The following is a 21,572-nucleotide window of genomic DNA, read 5'->3' as shown; positions in this document are numbered from 1 at the left end:
ACTTCTGTCGTTTTAAGGCTACTGTATTAGTTCCTCTGCAGTGGGGACATCAAACACTTTTGGTTTTGGGTTTCCTACCTATCCCCATTCCTCCCGTATGTGCTCTCCCCTTAGTTGTGACCCAAGTCCAACAACATTGTTGCATTTGCCCTAGATCTAAAGTCCACATATGAGGGGAAAAAAAATAATTTCCTTTTTGTGTAGTTTTAGGTTCTTCTCTTCTTTTCTGGAATAGCTTTCTTTTATGCTAGATTAGGAAAAAATCCTAGAAAATAGAAAGTGTAAAGTCAAATAATATTTGTAGCATAATATCAAAATGGCAATGGAAATAATTTAAGGTTCTCCAATCAAAATATTATCTTTTGTGCTTTGCAGACTCAATCTGTGTCCCAGGCTTTGATCCAGGCCTCAACATGATGACTGGAATCACTCCCATCAACCCAATGATACCAGGCCTGGGGCTGGTACCACCCCCACCACCAACAGAAGTGACTGTTGTCAAAGAAATAATCCACTGTAAAAGTTGTACTCTTTTTCCTCAAAATCCAAGTAAGTAGCACCTGTGAGAAATATTTGCTCATCATTTTAAATTTCTTTTTTCATTGAAATTAGTATTACATTAATTTTCACATTTGATCACACATGTACATAACAGTGGGGATCCATTCCACAGAGGCTTTTGCCTCTAGAGTAGAACAAATATACAGGGAGGTGTCCATGTGTCTGTCCAGAAGCTGAATCAATGCTCTGATGCCAGCATGTAGCATTTGGGGATTTACATCTAGTATTAAGAATCTTTTTGCACGCAATGGAGTCTAGTATTTCCTAGAGAACATCGTGTGAAATATATAAGCATTTCCATCTATCTTCACAAATGTGGGAGAAAAACTCTGAAATGTGTTTTGCTAGATGGCAATTTGAATTAATTTGGTAGTTAGCAATTTTGGGGTGAGGAGAGCTTGCATCTCAGAATTTCTCAACCAAAATGCATTTGCTAGAAGGACCTATATATTTGATGAAGTAAATGGACTGGATTTTTTTTTTTAATTCAGCTTCAGATACTGAGGTTATGGGCTTAAATAGCTAAGATTTTTAAAATTCGTATTAATCAGTGTTGCCAGTTTTAAGTGGATTCTTCAAGAGATTGCTTTAGTAATCTACATATAAACTAAGTAAAATGTTGTGACAGTGTACATTTTATCTTTTTATACAGCTTCCCCCAAATTTAATAGTTTGCTCATTTAAATGTGAATAATAACAAAGTACTTTTTCAGGCCTGGCGGTTCACAGCCAGGTAAGTACTGTGCATGCTTTCTTGGAGTGTGCTTTCTGTGTTCTGCAACACCACTCCTTTATCTGGCAAGAAGACAAAGCAGATTACAAGCTGTGGTTTTTCATCATGTTGTCATTTCATCGTGTTTTGTACTTTGTGAAGTTCTTTCTCCCCCTTTTTCTGGGCCTCTGTGTTATGAAGGAGAAATGAAATTATGCTAACATGTGCGTTGTCTTTGTTCATGGACAAGTATTGCCACTCTGTAGAAATGAACCCAGAGAATAAAGGTTGGGAGGAGGAGGGGAGAGAAACTAAAGCCAGAGAGCTCAGGAAAAATATAAGTTGGTCTAGAAGCTGACCACAACTCAATTTGGAGAAAGTTAACTCGGCAAGCTTGACTTTTTTTGCCAGGTGAACCAGGAAAAAAAAAACCGAATAAATCAAAGACAAAACTCTCTGTTTTGTTGTGACATTAGATCTTCCACCTCCTTCCACAAGAGAACGACCTCCTGGGTGTAAAACTGTGTTTGTGGGAGGATTACCAGAAAATGCGACTGAGGAAATTATTCAAGAAGTCTTCGAGCAGTGTGGTGATATTACAGCGATCCGAAAGAGCAAGAAGAATTTTTGTCACATTCGCTTTGCAGAGGAATTCATGGTTGATAAAGCCATTTACCTTTCTGGTACTTTGCTTTACATAAGGGGTTTTCTAGGCATTTTGTCATGTTTTGTGATGTTAATATGAGCTTATTCCCTTTTGCCTTAATGTACAATACAGTCCTGGTAGTTTGGGGCTGGAGAAGGAGGAATTCTGCCCTTTTTGCATGGCTGCAAGAAGCTCTGTGAAGCCTGCAAATGCATCTCACAGCAGGAGAGATTTCCTACCATCCAGTATTAAGGGATTCCTTTGAGTTTCTAATTAATGCTCACAAGTGCTTACTAGATGAAAAGCAATATTATGAGTACTGAGAACCATTATTATTACTGGATAGAATCCTCTGGAGGAGGAAAGTACGCTCTCAGAATAATTTCAGTTTTTAAAAAGTGGATTCACTTTCTCTACCCTAGGGCACCTAAGCAGGATGAGTTCCCTGTAGGAAAGTAGTTGATGGGCCTGTGATAGACCCAGTACCATTACCCTTCATTAAGCCTGCCCAACCATCCTTGTTCTTTGGTGCCAATTTTTATAAGAGATATTTACAGATGTTAAAATTAAGCCTAGTGCTGTTTTCTACTCTGTAGGTGTTGGAATAAGTATATGGAGCCTGTCAATGGCGTTTTCCAAATTTAAGAATAATGGGGCTGTTATTGATGTGTGGCTTTAGGAAGGAATTTTTTTCTTTTTTAGATTCAACTTGTTACCCTTTCCTCATACTCTCCAGTAACATTTTTTCATTCTGCCACTCTGTACATATCACCTCCTTATTCCTGAGGCAAAGCTAATGAGTAAAGGTGGGCAAACAAAAAGAAAAAATACATGATCACTGCCAGGTTGTACTTAATGTCTGCAGCATGCCTCTATTGCCATGACATTCTGTGCAAGTCTTGAGGTTATCTCACTACCTCAGAGGCTTTCCTGAACTAGATAGCACTATCAAGAACTTTCAAACCCTTTTTCCAGTAAACTTACCGAGTGAAAAATAAAGTCTGAAAACATTCCACAATGGAGATAGAAAACAGACTAGGATAAAGACATTTTGCAGCATGCACACAGCTATCCAATCATGGGGAATCTGGAGATTGCAGGGTGCTGTGTTTCACATGCCAGTCTGCTTTTTTGTCTAGAGTAGTTACAGCTTACCAACTAGAGATGTTAGAAGGAATCAAATAATGCATACTAAGTTCAACATAGGAACCATTCTACACGGTTGTTTTTAACACAACCACCTCATCATGGTAAGGACTGATTGTTCTTTCTCAGCAAGTCCTTCCCAAGGGCCTGGGTTCTAATCACTATATTCATTTAAACTTACTTACCAATAAAACTATGAATAAGACTATTACTATCCTTCCTGATTCAGTGAAAGGGTCAGGGTAGATCAAAGGTCCTTTCAACACTAACAATACATCATTTAGACCAGATCAGAAACCTTCTTAAGCCACTGACAAAGATGAGCAGGCCCAAATTTACACATGCAAAGGGAATTCTTTTCCTTAAGCCCCCAAAGCTTCTTGACAGGCCCTTTGTAGCAGAAGTAAGGCCAGGGCAGTCCTCACCTGCAGCAGCCCCTTCTATCTGAGTACATAGAAGTCTCCAGCTCTGCCTCTGCTGTCCCTGTGCATCTGATCCCAGAAGATATGAAAGGCTGACTAATTGGAGGGGCAGGAAGGAGGCAGGCTGTGCCTCCTGCATGCGAGCTCCTGCAAGCCCAGCTGGAAGGCCTGTCTAATTTTAAGACTGTTCACATTTGAGGACCAAACTAATTTTAGTCTCAGCCTCATCAGTGTCTCTTTTAAGGACGTAATGATGATGTTTTGGTGAAAGAGAGGGTGCTTCTGGAACCGAAATGTCTGGAAAGTAATTTAGCGGATGGGAGCAGGAAAAAGTTGCTTGGCCAGTTTGGACAGCTGGCCAGTCCTGGATGGTCCTTCTGCTCAGCCGCTCTGTACTTTTCACTGTGGCCTGCTGACTTGTTAACTTTCCATGACTTGCAACCAAGACACACTTTGCTTTAGCATTAATTCTGCTCACTGGTGAGTGACTGTTTGTAAGGTTGATCAATATGACTGGGTCTTCCCATTTTTAAATATCATACTTGAAACCTGGGAGGGACAAAGGTTCAATGGCAAGCAAGTATCAGATATGAGATCTGTATCTTATTTGTAATTTTTTAAAGGTGTAAAGTGTGCTAGTGGGGAAAAGCCAGCCTGTACAGGGATTTGCAGCTGCATTTTAGCCCAAAAGGCTATGATAATCCATTGAAACCTACCATGAGAACTTGATTCATCAGCATAGCACAGCCAGCATTTTATAGTTGTATTTCATTTGAGCAGCCCTGACATGGCAAAAGTGCTTATTTTACTCTCTCCTCTGACAGTTCCTAGCAGCTGTGTTCCTGCTGGGACCTGAACTTATGTTCTAAAAACCAGAGTGCCCCAAATGGAAGAGCAACCTTAAAGTCAATTCTTCTTCATTTAAAGTTAGGCTGGTTGGCTGGTTTCGGTCCTAGGTTGATTTCTCAGATCAACTTTCGCTCATAATCTTTATAAGTTGGATAGCTCACTATAAATCCCCCTAAGATTTCCAGCCCCAACCCCTGTTTTTGGTTTTGTTTTGTTTTGTTTTGTTTAATTTAGCTCTGGGCTCTTGCATGGGGCTCCTAGAGTCTTCAAAGGTTGTGTGGACAATTTGTGTGATGCTGCATGCCAGATGAGTGTTGCAGGGCTGAGAGGAAGGCAGCAGTCAGGCCTCTTGATTGAAGGTAAAATATTCTCCTGCGTGCCCCAGAGGATAAGTGGAAATAAAACAGCATTGCAAAATTGCCTGGGTAATTATGGCTTTTGCAGCTGCTGAGAGAAACCGAGCAGCAGCATTTTCTAGAGGAATGAAGCAATAGCCTGTGAGTGCAGTGTTCTGGAATTTACTCTGTAGATCCCTTTAAATATCATAGATGCCCTTTATTTACTCATACCCCTCCTCTTTCCAAAAAAAGAATTTAAGACTGCTTCTGTAATAGAGTTATAGTAGACTGAAAATGTAAAACAGGTCCATAAAAAGTCAGAGAAATACTACATGCCAAATTCATTTCTGAGCTTCCTGGGAGCCAGAGAGAAGAAGGAGTCTTCTAATTCATGAGGTAATCTTTTGTTGGTCACACTGGATTGGAAAATGGTAAGAAAGCCTCTGAACTTTCTCCTGGAGGTGTCTTTATCCCCCAGTCTGTAATAGGCTTAATTTAGTAGTGTTTCAAGATTAGTGGGGAAAGATGTCCTGTCCTGAGAGCCAAGAAGTGAGTGCTTTCCTAACATCTGTGAAATGTGTGTCCATTGTGACCTTGTGATGTGACCAGACTTTCCACTGGTTTCAGGTTACCGAATGCGGTTAGGATCTAGCACAGACAAAAAGGATTCTGGCCGTCTTCATGTAGACTTTGCCCAGGCCAGGGACGACTTCTACGAGTGGGAATGCAAGCAGAGGATGCGTGCCCGTGAAGAACGGCACCGGCGCAAGCTGGAGGAGGACCGGCTCCGACCACCCTCCCCACCTGCCATCATGCACTACTCCGAGCATGAAGCCGCTCTGCTGGCTGAAAAGCTGAAAGGTATGAAGCTGCTAGTGCTGGCATTACTTCCTCTGTGTTAGCTACTGCCCACTGAAAGAGAACCACAATCTTCTCCAGACATCAGAGCCCTGTGTGTCTCTCTTCTCCCTTCACCTACTGATTTCATGGAGCGGGAGTGACCTGGAATCTGCAGACAGCTTGGGACAGACCTCGCCCTTTCCAGAGCCCTTTCCTACGTTCTCTGAGAATGTGTGTACTGTCACTAACAAAACTCATTAAGTAAGGGGGCCGAGGGCCAGCAGCACCAGGCCCAAGAGCAGGCTGTTATCCTCTGCTCCAGTGCTCAATGCGCCAGAGAAGTAGAAGGGCTCCACCTGTGAGCCAGGGGACTTCCTAGTGTTCTGGGTATTCTGCAGTTTGCAGGTCCATCAAGCTCCTACCGCCTGCTTGAGGCATTTTAGATGCTGTGCTATGATCCCTGTCTTCAGAGGCAGAGGTGAACTGTGTTCACATACAGCTGAGTAGCAGTGTAAGAGTGTATATTTCATCTCCCCTAAGGTGGCCAAGGCCTTCCCTGGGTTTGAGGCTGTGAGAGATGAGGACACATGGAGACCTTAGTATCTGCCCTGTTGAACTTCAGTGGTGATGGAGAAGAGGCTGGATTTTGAAATTAGGATGACGTGTGCATGTGGATTCAGTTCTACCATTGGCTAAAGGGAATGAACTGAGCAATTTGTGAGCATTTTATATGTGAATGATGGTCAGACCCTCCTGAGGTCACTGGGTGTTAGTTTGGACTACTGTAGGTCACAGCCACCACAGGCAAGTGTCTGCAAGTAAACAAATAACTATAAACAAAGTCAGTGCCATGACTATCAAGCAAGTTATCTGTGGCAAGCTTTGGAAATTCAGGGGCAAGTGTGAACAATGGTGATGAAGGTATCAGGAAAGTCTTCACAGAGCAGGATGAAGTTGAACTTGGTAGGATAAATAAGATTTTTTTCCCTGAGATACAAAGGGGCATAAAAGCATTCTAGCTTGAGGCAGGAACCCTGGGAACAAAGACACAAGGGAAGCGGGGAGGATTTGGCACAGGCTCTGCATTTATAGAGGAAGGTAAAGCTGGAAACATGTCTGGGGCCAGATGGAGGAGCCTGGAAGGCTGTTGCTGGCTTTGGCTTTTATTCTATAAACAGCTGAGAGGCCATTACTGATTCCTGATAAGAAAGGAGTTGTGATTGATCCTGAAAGGGTTTCAGAGCCTAGCAGGTATATTGCTGGCAGTCTTAAGTAGATTGGATGTTTTCACTAAAGAAACTGTATGAAGTGCCACCCAATACCTATTGCAGAAAGATAGGAAATAGCATTGTTTGCTTTAAGAAAACAAAACAAAAACAAAAACAAAAAATGACCTGTGCTTCCAGCTCTTATCCCCTATCCATTTTGGGGATCCTTAAGTAGCTGCAACTGCCACTGACCTGCCCTATGAAACTATGGTATGCTTCTTGCTGACACTGTTGATGCCTGTTCTGCTATTCTGAGCAGGCCCACCATACAGGCTTAAATAGACAATGTGCTATCCCTTCATAAAAAGCTTACACAATGCAAATATGACACCATCTTACCTCTCCTTGCAGTCTAGAAACCACAAGAATGAACATTTCCAACCAAGAGTGCTCATTGGAACAAATGATTTTTCCTTGAGTATTCAGTGCATAGTGTTGTATCACCTTGTGATCTGTGTAGACTAAACTGTATTCAGTCATGTCCATACCTAGAAGTGTTCTGTAACCTCATGGAGGAATTCCATGAAAAGTTTGGCATCTCCAGAATGCTATTTTTATAAGAAAGCTGAACCTTAGTGTCTATGCATGTACAAGGTACACAGTACTCGCCTCTCCTTATGGAGGACAGCAGATTGGGATGTCAATTTGGTAGAGTAATTTGCAAGCCTTGCCATTTCAAAAATGTATATTTATATAGATGAGTATAATTTGCAGAATTCACAAGCTGTACCTTTGCCAAGTACTATGTGATCCCTTGAGGAGAGAACAGATTGGAAATTTTAATAGATGGCTGTTACAGTAGAATGAGCTAGCTGAGGATACATCTTAGGCAAGACTCAGGTAATATCAAGCTTGACAATTTCAACCCAAGCACAGAGTTTAGAATATAAACAGCATTTAATTGCTTAGGAAATTGGTTGCCTTAGGAAGGAAATCCACTGCATGTTCTTTACAATGCTGCAAAACCAGCCAGGAGGAGCCAAGGAAACTGTTTCCCTGAAGATGATTTCCTTGATGTGAGGACATAAGATGCATCCAAGAAGTAAGGTACAGAAACCTGTGTCAGAAAGGAAGGGGAAAATGCAATATGAAAATCCCTAATTAGACTGGATTTTTTTTTCCTCTCCTGAGAAATCTTGCTGTCTCAGGTTTATTTTACAGATATTTCCCCTCGTTTTACATCATATTTATTCTTAAAATTTTCTTTTTATAGATCAGTTTTACTCAGCAAAATCTGTACAAACCAAGTTTTATTATAACCCACCCCACAATTCTTTCTATGTCTTGTCCAGTGGTAAAACTCCACATAGTAGGTTTTCAATAAAGTAATTCCTTTCTCTTTTCTCCAACTATTTGAATCTATGGGCATATTGCATTTCTGTAGTAATTCTGGGCATGACTGGAAAGGAGGGCACTAAGGTGTGCTCAGCTATCATCCCAATCACTCAAGAAGTATTTGTCAAGCGTTTTGCACATGCCTGGCACTGTGCTGGGTACTGGGGGGAAAAGGAAACAGTATAGCAGCCTCTGTCTCACAGACTTGGGCTTCTTGAGTGACAGAGGCAATAGTAAATCACCCTGCAGTTGCCACCTTCAATAATGGGTTTATCACATACATATATTATAAGTGGCAAGTGCAGGGTGCTCTCCCTGGAGAGCCAACGTGAGAAATCACCAACCAGGTGGAGCAGTGCTAGGGTAAAAGAGGGGGAACCTTTTGTCACCTGCTCACCTCTCATTCACTCTTCCAAAACCAGAGGAGACACGGAGTTGTAATTGTGTAGTGTCTAAGGCATGGAGTCACACAGCATCTGTTTTATTAATACAGATTCTAAAAAAGAAAATGAGTGGGCACCCTGCTGATTAAATAGACTTTGTTCTGAGACAATTCAACTTAATGAAGACTGACTGGGAAGTTACTGTGCTTGGACCCAAAGTTTATGGCATGGCTTTGAGAAAGTGAGAAGGAGCTCGATAGCACCATAATTACACTTTATTGGAAACAGTGGCACCAGACAGATGAGATAATGAATTCCAGTGTGTCTAACACAGACTATCCCGCCCTGAAGGAGCCCAAGCTTTGGGCTGTGCAAGGAACAGATTGATTAGACTGTGAGGAAGCAGTCTATCCTCATTCAGTAGGGATTTCTCTGGGCAAAAGCATTTAAAAGTTTTTGTGTACTTTTTCCCCTTTGGAAAGCTGCACATAATCTTTCATTATGTGATGAAATGAAGAGTTTCTCTCTGGCTCAGAGAAGTTCTAACAAAGCCTTGCAAGCAGTGCCCTCAGGATCCCCTAGTGTGTCACCAAGAGTTTCATCCTATGGGATTGCACTCATATTTGCATACAGCATGGCCAATATCAGCCTGCCAGAGAGGCAGGAGTGGAAGTGGTACTGGCATTTTGCAGAGATGGTTGTCAATATTTATGGTTCCATGAAAGTAAAAATCAATAATCCTATGAGCCAAGTGGACGTTCCATTAGCTAAAAGCCAGACCTCCTTCTTCAGGCAAGGGAAATATGAGGCACAGTAGTGTATTTGAAAATCACTTTCTTAGGTTTTATTGACCTTCACAGAGGCAAGATAGGCCATTTCATTCAGAAACATTTGCTTGACCCTGAAGCAGGAGTAATCAGTACATTTTCAGATTGCCCTCTTAATTTTCTCATTTTAAAGGTACTAAGTAGTGTAGTATGTGTTGGGGTAGAGGGAAGCATTAACCATTTGTGAAGCTTTTTCTGCTATCTGTGATTTAGTTAATTGAGCAGCCAGAAAATGGAGACTTGTTTAGGACAAATCCTCCTTTGAACCAGTTTTAACATGCTTCCTTGTCAGTTGATGAGTTAAGCGAAATCATTGGCACATGCTATTTTGTATTTGTAAGACAGTCATGATTTCACTGCCACAGACCTGTTAACAACCACAGGAGTACATGCTCGGCAGAAGCAGGGCCTGTGCTATAGTTATGTCCAATACACCTGGGCATGGCACAGCGTGGTGTGTATGTGGTAAATTTAAAATTTTAGATAGTGATGGGAAAGAAACCAAATTGGCAATTAGATTTTTTTTCTCCCTTTCTGTGTGCTGAGGGAGATCCAACTCTGATTTTCAGAATATTAGGTAGATCAAAGCCAGGCTATTAACACAGAATATGAAACTTAGGCAGACTGTAGTACACTTTTTTATAGCTGTATCTATAAAAGAACAATAGGAGGGTAAGTTCCACCTTTGAACAGAAAGGAAAGAAAAACACATTCTATAACACTTTTCTTTCCAAAGAAATGGATACAGGCACATACAATGAATGGTGTGTCTAATACAGTCATTACTGATTTCTGGCGTTGATGATAGCTCTAAATTGCTCACAGAATTTACCTTCTAAAGATTTCAGTTTTCTATTGAACAAGAATTCATTTACATTGTTGCAGAGAGGAATTTTTGCATCATTATGTTTTCCACAGTTTATGTTCTCTTCCTACAGAGTTGTAAAATAGTTCAAAGACAAGTAAAGGTTCACACCCCTGTAGAATCAAATAATAGGGGTGGGAGCATCCTGGTCCATGCCTGGCATTCCATGGAAATGATCTGCAGTAATCTCTATGCCTGTTTCCAAGTTCTTGAATCCTTTTTTTTTTTTTCTTTCCTGGATGGGAGTGACCATTATTCTTTCATCAGGAGTAGGAATTTAGGGACAGGGACAAAGCTCATAAGAATCACACCAAATCCTTTCAATATTCACTTGAGTTTCAGTGGCTACTTTTCATTACCTCCTACCTCAGATTAGCAACTAACTAGTGTGCTTGGCTTTCATTGAATCATTTCTTCCAGTGCCCCTCAAACTTCAATGTGCATGAAAACTATGGAGTAAAATGCAGATTCACAGTTAGGAAATCTGAGAAAGGCTGAATCTGCATTTTTAGAAGTTCCCCAAGGATATTCATGTGTGTGGTTGTGGTCTATGAATAGCAAAAGTTGTCCTATATGCAATTTTTTAATGCCTGCTATGTGGCAGATGCTCAGTAAACATGGAAGAGGGAGGAAGGAGGATGACAAAGTCTGAAATAACCAGAAATAAAATGAGATGGGTGTGAATTCAGGAGGTGGTATTGAGGAACAATACCTCATCATTATAACACTGCTTATTCCTCAAAAAGCTAACTAATGGGTATTACCTTCCCAGAATTAAACATGCTTTCAAAAATTATTTTTGCATAATTGGATAATCTGCTTAGTGCCTACTGCCAAAGGTTCCACTTCTCTGAGAATGTCTGACATCACTCTTAACTTTGATGGCCAGTGATAACGACCTCAGGCCTGAACAATTAAAGGAGCAGCCTGCCATGAGAGCATTTATCTCTGGCAAGACAGTGGCACATGTGAAAGTACTCTTTTAACATGAAATTAAAATTTTATTATGAATTATGCTTTCTGACTTTTAATCATTGAATCTATTGCTTGAAGTACTAATCACTAAAAATCTATGAGAAATAGAGTATAATAAAATATAAGCTACAAGGGGAAATATTGAAAGTGACCAGAAGACTGAAATATCTTTGGGAAGTTTTATTCTTATATCAGCCTCTCAAAACTGTTTCAGAGGTAATGCAACAATCGCTGTATAGAATGACTGTATTAGTAAGGTGTCTAGGGAGTGATGGAAACAGAGCAAAGAGGCACCTAACTCAAGCCAGACAAAGTGGCAGGAAAAGTTCCTTTGTAAAAGGGAGTTATGCTAAATCTTGAGGGAATGATGACCACTGAGTAGGGGGATGAGAGTGTGAGGGCCCCTAGGATGAAACACAAGCTGCTCAAAAGTTCGGGCCATCACCACAGTGCTTAACCAAGAGGGAGATGGCAAAGGAATGGGAACAGAATGAAGGGAAATGCCAATCAAGAAGGAAGACCAATGAGCAGGTATTTCCAGTAACCCAGCTGTGATGTGGTAAGGACCCTGCTTAGAAAACACTGGACAATTTTTAATGAGAAAGTGGTTCACATTCATTTCATAATATAGCAAATTCCCAGATTCTTACTGCAGAAAAAGCACATCTGCACACTCTAGTTTCTAAACTGCACCCATGTTTAGAGTTATGCCTGAGCATGTTCACAGACAGTATTTAGAATTTTTATAAGTGCGTCTTTGATGTGATTTTTATGAGCAGTGTTAATTTCCTTCCACATGAATAGCTTTACTAATGCTGCAATCTAAATCCTGTTTAAATTAGTTTATATTGTTTTCTGCTTTCTCAGTGATCTTTCCACTGAATATAAAATTGAATTTATAGTTGGGTATTGAAAATGACCACTCCCAATAGGCTTCTGTTGCCATCCAGAGGGAGTTACTGACTTGATCTTAATTAATGTAAATTAAAGTCACTTCTTACATGGCCACAAATATTGAGTAGAGTTACCAAGCATGCCTTTACTAATATGTTTTAAATTTAATTTGAATGTCAGTACATCAGTCATACATCAAACCTGCCTTTCAACGAGTTCAGAAATGAAGATGAAGTTGGGGGTTTTCAAAATGATATACTTCTCTTAAGCCAATTGAATTTTGATTACTAGTATTTGTTAACATGTTACAAAAATCTTTTGGCTACTTACTTTTTAAATAGTCTATTTTCACTTGCTTAATCCTAAGGATATTGTTTTTTCTTTCTGAAGACCATCAATTAACTATAATCTGCTGCCTTTAATTTACGCTTAACTTGTACTGTAGGTCTAGGAATGAAAAACAGTAAAATATGGTTTTCATACCAGTTGAGCAAACATGTATTTTTAAAATTTGTGTTCTTCCTGATGATAACTTAGTATATTTATGAACCTAGTGATCACGAACAAGAGAAGGAAAAATGACCCATGTGCCAGGGAAAGACAGATGAGCAGCAGTGCTCTCTCCTTGCAGTCCAAAAATGTGAAGGGTTTATCTTCCTTAGTACAGTGTAGAGGTTTAAGTCACAGCAAAGGCGAACAATAGTACATGAAGTCAGTGTTCTTTTTGTTGTTATTCTTTAAGAGGAAAAAAAAAAGATTTTTTTCTTATAAGCATTAGGTTTATTCCTACTGTCTGTTCTGAGGTCCATTCTCCTAACATATATTGGCAGGGAGAGAGGTGGAGAGTGTGGAGGGAGGCAGAATTTATTCTGACTGTAACGGTTGCACTGGACCTCTCACAAACATAATGCTAAATTATGGGCCTCTCCATGGGCTGAGGGTAATGTCAAGCTGTATGATGGATTTTATCTTATACGAGCCACTTCGGTCCATGAAATGAGATAAGAAACCACTGCAGCTAGAGTTCACTGAGGGTTGAACTATGACTGAAATTCCAGACTTCACACAATTGCATGAGTCAGCTCTGATACTAAGAAGTGTACTTTGTGTCTGTGGATTGAGATTTCCACGGAAACTGGACTCTCACTTGCAGGCATTCCGTGGGTGTAACCAGGCCAGTTCTCTCCTTTAGTTCAAGGTGAGGACAGAGGAGGAAGGGGGTGGCTTGCTCAAAACAAAGCTTTGATGGCCTAGCACAGAAGACAGCTGGCTAAGCAGGAGAGGACATGAAATCCTGGCTGCTCTGCCTGCCATCCACAATGCTTTGCACTGGAGAAGACAGAGCATACTCCAGTACTGCAGGCAGCCTTGAGTCAGGCTATGCCCTGCTTTCACACAGTGCGCATATGCCCTAGGGGAACGGAGCAGGGAGGAGGTCTTTGGGGGAAAAGAACTGAAGATAGTTGTACAACATCCTATAAAACTTAGAAAGCGCTCTGCAAATGGAATACTAACAACCATCCAAGGGCTGAATTTTTTTTTTTAATTCAGTAAGTAAAAATAAAATTCCTTCATTAAACCTAAGTCACCTTCTGTCCATTGGAGTGAATTGAATATATGTTTATAGATGTGGGTGATGCTGAAGCGTGTCTGGTAGGCCTACCGCCTATTTCTGAGTTTTTTACTCAGAATTAGTTAAGAATCTGAATCTTGTAATCTTTTGCTCCTAATTTTTTTACTTATGAGTCTACCTAGTTTATTTGAAAAAAAGTAAAATAATTTTCCTAAATCACATTGTTCAGGGATAGAAAAATACAAGTGAACGACTTCTCCCCTCAAGTTTGCCTGGAAAATATGTGAGGAGCCTTCAGCTGTGGTTGGATCGATTAATGTTGTAATAACTGACATACAACTTCCAGTTGTAATTAATTTAATCACCTTCACACCTGTTTTTTCTTGCCTCTAAGCCATACAATACAGGTCTGTTCCAGCAACCATTCCCAAACAGGCAAGTATATTTGTTTTCTTTGAAATAAACTTTATCACTTATTTACAGGTGGAACCTCATTCTCTCCTTCCTGCCCCCAACCCCACCTCAAACTAGGGTCTTTGCAGTAGCTATGCAAAGCAAACGCTGACCATCTCAGGGAACATGCCTTCTTAGGGGAAAACAAGGAAATGTTCTGTTTTTCAGCCTAATTAAATATGTTATATTAACCCTAAAATGAAGAAGGTTTTGAGCTATAGTAGAAGTGATTTATTCCTGCTACCTACATTAGGAACAATATCTTCAATTCCAATCAGTTTTAAGGTAATTTAGTCTGTCATCCACATTTTGACACTAACTCAGCTGATTTTATAAATCAGAAAATGATCGTTGTTTAATATTTCTGATAAAGGAATTATAGTGGAAGCCAACAGGTTAATAACAGTTTATTTATTTATTTTTTTGAGTCAACCTTAAGAAACAGTAATCAAGGTTTGGTGTAAGAATGGGGCTGTAACTTGTTGCTAAGAATGCCCAGAAGAAATGTGCTACAGCTGAGCTCATGGAATTGGGAGAAACTCCTGGGTGGTTCCATGGGGCCATGAGTTAGACAAGGAAAAAGAAGTTAAGGAATGATGAAGCAGTTCGTCTCAGGAAAGCTAATATGTCCAATTCTGAAAATGTATCTACCAGGGTGGCCCCGGGCTATCTTTTGAGAGAACCCAGAATAAAGCACTTTGTCTTGCCTTGGCATGATTTGTGCTTGGTGTTCTATTTCCAGATGATAGCAAGTTTTCCGAGGCTATCACAGTGCTACTTTCCTGGATAGAACGAGGCGAAGTGAATCGGCGTTCTGCAAACCAGTTCTATTCCATGGTTCAGTCAGCCAACAGCCATGTTCGCAGGCTCATGAATGAAAAAGCTACCCATGAACAAGAGATGGAGGAAGCAAAGGAGAATTTTAAAAATGCCTTAACTGGGATCCTTACTCAATGTAAGTAAAATTTTGGGGGCCATCTCTTTTGTTGTGATTTTGCCTTTTCTTTTGTATGCATTTTATGTTTTCATTTGGGGGTAAGTAGTTCAATAATCTCCCATTTTACTCCATATTGGCAAACCTCATAATCTATTTCATGTTCTGTGGCACTTGAAGGAGCACGGACCCTGCCCTGAGAGCTTACTTCTCAAGGTGAGCAATGTTTCTGTAGCTTTTCCTCAGAACACCATGCCTGGCCCCCAGGACAGGGCAGCCAGGTGAACTTGTGCCTGTCGGACCTACTACAGTTCATACCACACCTGCAGGGCAGCCTCCTTCCACCTACAGGCTGTCCACCCAGACCCCTGCATGTTCTTCTGGGGCTGACAATAAAAAGCAGACCCTGAGCATGTTGGGATTAGGGAAGAAAGGTACCATCAGAAAACTCCACAGGATCCTTTATTTGAGGTGAGCTTTGGCTGTCCCCACAGGTAACTCAGCAGTAGAGATTTTTGTCCTTTCTTCATTTGGAAAGCAAATTGCCTTAACTACTTAATGTGGTAATTTTTCATGTCTAGATCCTAAATTGATGAAGGAGTATAAATGGGGCTTTCTTAAAGAACAATAGTCAAGATAATTACCCAGGGCTCTATTTTAAAAAAGGTCGTCTTCTTTTTCTCTGGGCACTCTCTCTGTGTCTCTAGTTAATGTCATCCAGCCTAATGCATCTCAGCTGCCATGTTCTTTTGCTTGGTAAAAGCCTTTAAATGACACTGTGACAATGCTATGTTCCATTCTGTACCAGGTGCAGTGGCCCACATTCCATAGCAACATGTGATTTCCATATTCATTCTGAGGATAAGTACTACTTGCAGTGACAGAATGTGCCAAAATGCCCATCACCTCTTTTTTCACTGTAAGCCCAAGAGAGAATGTATGTGTTAGGATGGGATGATCAGAAGGCATGCAAAACCAGGATTTTCAATATAAACATATCTTACTTCTGTGATTTTCTTGTCAAAAGACAGTTTCTATAGTAGCAGAGAATATCATGTAGCAAATTTGCAAACATCAACCAATAAGTGACCAAGTGCCCATTACAATACCAATCTGTCTGTAAAGAAAATGAATAGGGGAAATAGAAACACTCTGCCTCATACAGGCTGATATCAGACTGCCTTTCTTAACTCACCAGCCTTTAGAAAGGACCCTTTTTCTAACTGTGTATGTCCAGCAATTCTAAAGCTAGGGTTACTAAGGAGAGAGTAAAGAAAATTAATACTGACTCCAGCTTTCAAAGAAAGGAAGAAAGAAATGAATCGGTGGCCAGAAGGAAGGTAAGGGTGCCTTGGCAGAAGAGAAATGGACAGAAGGGAAAGCAAAACAACTCCAGTGATAAAATGGCTGCAGGATTGCAGCAGGAAATGGGCAGTAGAGTGTTTACTGTATCATTGGCCAGATAGCAAAGTTTTGCTCGTTTGCCTCCATTTTAAATAAATTCTTACCCTGTCAGTTTATAGTCCCACTTGGCAAGAAAGACTCAACCCTTGGCTCTAATGCTGATGATGTTTTCTTTGGCAATAATCATCGAAAGAGCAATTAAAGAGAGTCCCTTAAGGTGTGGCTAAAAGAATTAGACATGCCTACCTGTCATGATGCATGTGTAAGTCAGTCCACAGTTGAAACAACTGATAGATGAGAAGGTGTAACTGATAAGCTCCCATATATAAGTTTTTCATTACCAATAAAAGCCCCAATTGGAAAGTGAGGCTGAGATGTGCAGGAATAATGAGCTTCATAATGGTGAACCACAGTGTGGAGCATCTAGCCTCAGGAAGCACCAAAGACCACAGTCCTTATCTCTTGGAGCCCATACCAGGATGCATGAGCCTGAGAGGAGCAAAACAGACTAGCATAATGAATGCTGTCTCCTGAGAAGGAGTCAGCAAAGAACTGGAGTTAGGCCAGGAAACCCCATCTGGAAACCACTGCAGTAGAGATGGCTATCATAGAAATATCTTAGATATTTCACCCTTAAAGTAATAGTAATTGAGCTCTTGCTTTTAATCATTCAACCTGTTCCTCTTCTGACTTTTCCTTCCCACTTTGGTAGATTCTCAGGCTAGAATCTCCTAAGTACTTTTTATACACTCCATTCCTGCCACCAACTCCTCTAGCCAGGACATCAGGAAGTCCTGTCATTTCTACTTTTCTTTGTTTTCATGACCATTGTTCAAGTCCAAGCCATCTGGGCTACTATATTGCCTAGTGTGTCAGTTAGATATAATATCCACCATTGAGGAACAGAAAACTCTACCAAACTCTATCTTAAAAATGGAGTTTTTTATTTCTACTCAGTAAACTACAGATACCATTTTTTGTTGGCACTCATTCAATAGTCCAAGGCTTTACGGGTTGAGGTTTCTATGCTGCCCATTAGCCTTTTTTGGATGATTATCTAAGATGACTGCTGCTGCTCCTGCCATCACATCTCTTTTTTTCAGGCTGAAATTACATAAGAAAAAGGAGAAGAAGAAAGAAGGAATTGTGTCATTATAGTGAAAAAAGCAAAAATTGCCCAAGGTCCCCCACAGCCATCTGTATGTCTCCTCATTAGGCCCAATTATTACACACGGCCATGTCTAAGTACAAGGAAAGTAAGGAATAAAATTTTTTCTGGCCCATGGCTCTCCAAAATAAAATTGAAGTTTTCAATGTAAGGAAGAAGGAGAAAATGGCTATTGGGAAGTTATGCCAGCCACCATCCCTTCCTTTCCACTTTTTCTCTAGTTCAATTTGTTTTCCACATAACATCTGACATAAATCAGGTCATGTCTTCTCCTGAGATTCCCTGAGTGGCTTCACATTAAAATGCTGTTCACTCTTCCTGGTCTGCTAGTCTCTCTGTGCCTGCCTCATCCTCAGTTTTCCATTGACTCACTCACTGTGCCTCATCCCCACTGGCCTCCCTGCTTCTGAGCCCATAAAGCCACCTCCCTCTTTTCCCTCTGCCGGGTATGCACTTCCCCCCCATCCTTGGCATATGTGAGTCTTTCTCATCCTTTATATCTTGGTTGAAAGGCCACCCCTTCAGAGTGGCCTTTCTGGTCTTTCTGGTCCACCTTCTTTAAGTAGATTTCCCTGTCTGCATTTTATTAAGGTCCTTTGTAGCACTTATCTAGATGTGTGATGATTTCATGGCTTGTCTGATTTTCATTGTAACAGGAAGGGACATGTCTTTTTAGTCATTGATAAGTATCAAATGCCTGGAACACAGAAATATACAACAAATTTGATGATGAGGGAATGAGTGAATGAGAGTGTATAGATTGGAAGGCAGTAAGGAAGGCAGCCTGAGGCAGGTGCAGTGAGAAATTTCTACTTTGGAATGGGTGTGAGCAGTATCCACTGTAACAGGGCTTCAGCCTGCACATGTGATGAATCAACTCAAAGATACGGTACACTAGCTATGCTGGTATTAGCAATCACCAAACTTTACCAGACTGTGAGTCACAGGCATAGGGATACTAGGAGAGTTGGATGAAAGAGTCATTAGAGAAATTCATGTTGGAGTCTCCCCAGTTGAACCTTCCAACAACCTTTACATAGGCAATCTACCCATTACTATTTGGGAGAATTCCTCAGCCCTGTAATTTGGCTCTGGGAAGCATTTCAACAGTGGAAAGACATCAAAAGACCGAAGACCCCAACTGATATTGACAGCCACAGTGTTGGCTGAGGTGTATGTGTCCTTGATAGCCAGGCTCCTGTCAGATGACTAAAGGCAGGAACAACCTTAAATGCAGCCTGAGCTGGAATTTAGCAGAATTCAGAGTCCTGTGGGAGGATTGCATATCTCCCTGACCAACCTCAGTTTTCCATTCTCTTCTGTGTATATTTGACAATGGCAACCACTCCCTGGGTGTGAAGGGAACCAAATCCTCACATCCATCATGAAAATATTAGGAGTGGCCTGACTGGCCTGGCAGACATACATACATTTTGTCATCCTGGGAATGTTAAATGTTTCTCACCTCCTGTAGTGAGTTTCCTCTTCTCTGGTGGGGTTATGTTCGTGTGTCTCAACCCCACCCTCTGCTTTCCCAGGCTTGATTCAGTGTGGTGTCAGTACTGTGAGGCTGCTTGTACAGCAATATTTGCTAAAATCCACAGCAATTGACATTCTTTCTGCATTTCAAAAAAAACCATAACCAGTCATATCCATTTATGTGCATTAATATTCCTGGCAAACACCCCAAGAACCACATTCTGTTTTCTCACTTAGAATAAGATTAGGTTGTTTAGCACTAATATTCAGGGAATGGTATCTCAGCCTCTTTCTTCTAGATGGTGGAAAATCTGGTAGCTCTGACTACTTCTCCCACATAAAAGCTCCTCAGTGCAGACCACCTGTTAAACAGCCAAGAGTGTCAGGAAGTTGTTGTGTGGCATTGTGGAAGCAGGTGCACTGATAGGCTAGCTTGTTATAGCAAGTGGAGCAGGCCCAGTGTCCTGAAGGGTGGGCTTGGTCAGCAACTTCCAGGAACGTTCAGGTGCATTGCAAATTGCCGAGCATGGTGGGGTTCCTATATAGATTTTGCTAGAAATAGCCAAATGGTTGAACAGGATAAGAGAAACTTCAGGTGTGAGTTCATGAAGCTTGACAAAGCACAACTATCTCCTTGCCTTATTTGTCACATTTGTCTTTGCTTAATTTGAAAAGCAGATGCTCAGAGGATGGGCTTGGATTACCTGCCAATCATCTTAGAGCAAAAAAACAGAGATGCTATTCCTTAATTTGAACGTTTAACAAAAAATGTCTTTAAAAAGACTACGAGTCATTCATAAAAACAGTAAGAAAAAGTTGTGGTGTATGTTAAGCTGTACATCACACTCTAGAAGTTACCTTCTAGCTTTACTGGGTTCTGTTCTGCCAATGTTTGCATAAGATCTAACCTTTTTTTAAAATTTTTTTATTATTGTTGTGGGCTGGGTACATTGTGACATTTACAAAAGTTCTTACCATATATTATAGTTAATTCACCCCCTCCATCCTTCTCCTTTATTCCTTTTCCCCATTCCTGGAATAATTTCACCCTTTTCATGTCTCTGGTCTTCACCCAACGACCAGCTCTTAAATGTCATCAAATAGCATTGTTGTCATCTAACTTTGACATAAAGCGTCAAGGGACAGTAGTTAAACCCAACCATGTGTCAGCATCCATTCACTTGTGATCATGGATATGCAGTTATCAAAAGATGGTAAATGAGAACATTGTCTGTCTTAGTGTGATACCTGGGGTTTATCCTCTTTTCTGGATGAAGGGAATAAAAGATATAAAAGAAAGAAGAAAAAGTGGCAGCCCAGGTGAGTCCTCTCATTCTCATGTCATCTTATCCTTATTCTCACCTTCATGTTATTTTTTAATCTGTCCACTTGGCAGAAACTTCCCCAGATTTTCCTACTCAGAGCCTTTTGGGTTTTGATCTTCTTTGCTTTTTAAAAATTTATGCTTCACAGGAACTCCCCATAGGCCCATCCACTTTCAGTTTTTCAGTTAGCAGCAAGGCTTGTCATCTCAGAGACAGGAACTGTTTATAAGCCCAGGAAGCATGTGCTACCACAGTTGTTGACATGCATACCAAGATGATCAGTTGTACACGCCTTGCTGCAACACATACACATCTAGTAAAACATTTATCACTGCATGATATTCCCCCTTTGGTGCTTTCCCAACAAGCTTCCTGGCATTGGGGTAAGGGGAAGGAAAGAGAGAGAGAGAGAGAGAGAGAGAGAGAGAGAGAGAGAGAGGAGGCAAATAGGAAAGCAGACACAATGGAAAAGCGTCTATTAATATTAATTTAATAATACATGCCATAAATCTAATAAGCATGAGTGAAAATTAGACATTGTAGAATATCAGAGCTGGAAGGCACCTTATAAGCCTGTTAAGTCAAACCATCTCATTTTACAAAGGAAGAAACTAGGGTTTAGGAAGCAGACATGAGATACCTTGATCATTTAGCAATTTATGGGAAAATTAGAACCAAGACTCTTGGCCATTTGCAGTTTGCTTTCTAAGCCAGATTTGCTTGGTTTTCTTTTAATGAAAAGAAAAAGTGACCAGAGGAGGCTATTACAACTATAAGTTCATAGTTTACAGATAGAGCTGAAGTGTAGCAGCATCACAGAGTATAAACGTTGTACGATCTGGTTGAAGAATGAAGTATTTGCTTCTAGAAGTCCCCTCTTTCCCACCTCCACACATTGCCCTGTGCTACTGCCCTTGCCTGAAATACTTCCCCTCCTCTCAGGACCAGAATTGATGCCCATTGTTGTCACCCATACTCCATCAAAGCTGTCCTATTTATAAGTCCCCATAACCATCTCCCTTTCTTTTACCTCTGCAGCTCTTTGTACACTATCTACCTGAGTACTTAATTCAATAATTTCTAATGATTTTATGTGCATCAGATTTGTTTGTTTTCTTCTAGCAAGGTTTTAGACTAGAGATATGCATAGGTCATATACAGCTGTCTTCTCTCAC

The 21,572-nt window shown here is 40.7% G+C and overlaps 1 protein-coding gene across 15 annotated transcripts in view; it reads left to right on the top strand.

Annotated features, from left to right (window-relative positions):
- The window catches only part of Enox1 (ecto-NOX disulfide-thiol exchanger 1), a 554,869-nt gene that overhangs the window by 397,908 nt on the left and 135,389 nt on the right, over positions 1–21,572 (top strand). For all 15 annotated transcript variants that reach the window (XM_074043338.1, XM_074043336.1, XM_074043331.1 and 12 more), the window contains 4 exons: positions 376–549; positions 1,750–1,956; positions 5,302–5,535; positions 14,830–15,042. In XM_074043338.1, the coding sequence (XP_073899439.1) occupies positions 376–549; positions 1,750–1,956; positions 5,302–5,535; positions 14,830–15,042 (828 nt within the window). The remainder of the gene's footprint in view (positions 1–375; positions 550–1,749; positions 1,957–5,301; positions 5,536–14,829; positions 15,043–21,572) is intronic.

The sequence above is a fragment of the Castor canadensis genome, chromosome 10, assembly GCF_047511655.1.
Source record: "Castor canadensis chromosome 10, mCasCan1.hap1v2, whole genome shotgun sequence".
NCBI classification, from domain to species: domain Eukaryota; kingdom Metazoa; phylum Chordata; class Mammalia; order Rodentia; family Castoridae; genus Castor; species Castor canadensis.
The sequence above is the reverse complement of the archived record's forward strand: the minus strand, read 5'-3'. Positions and strand labels throughout refer to the sequence as shown.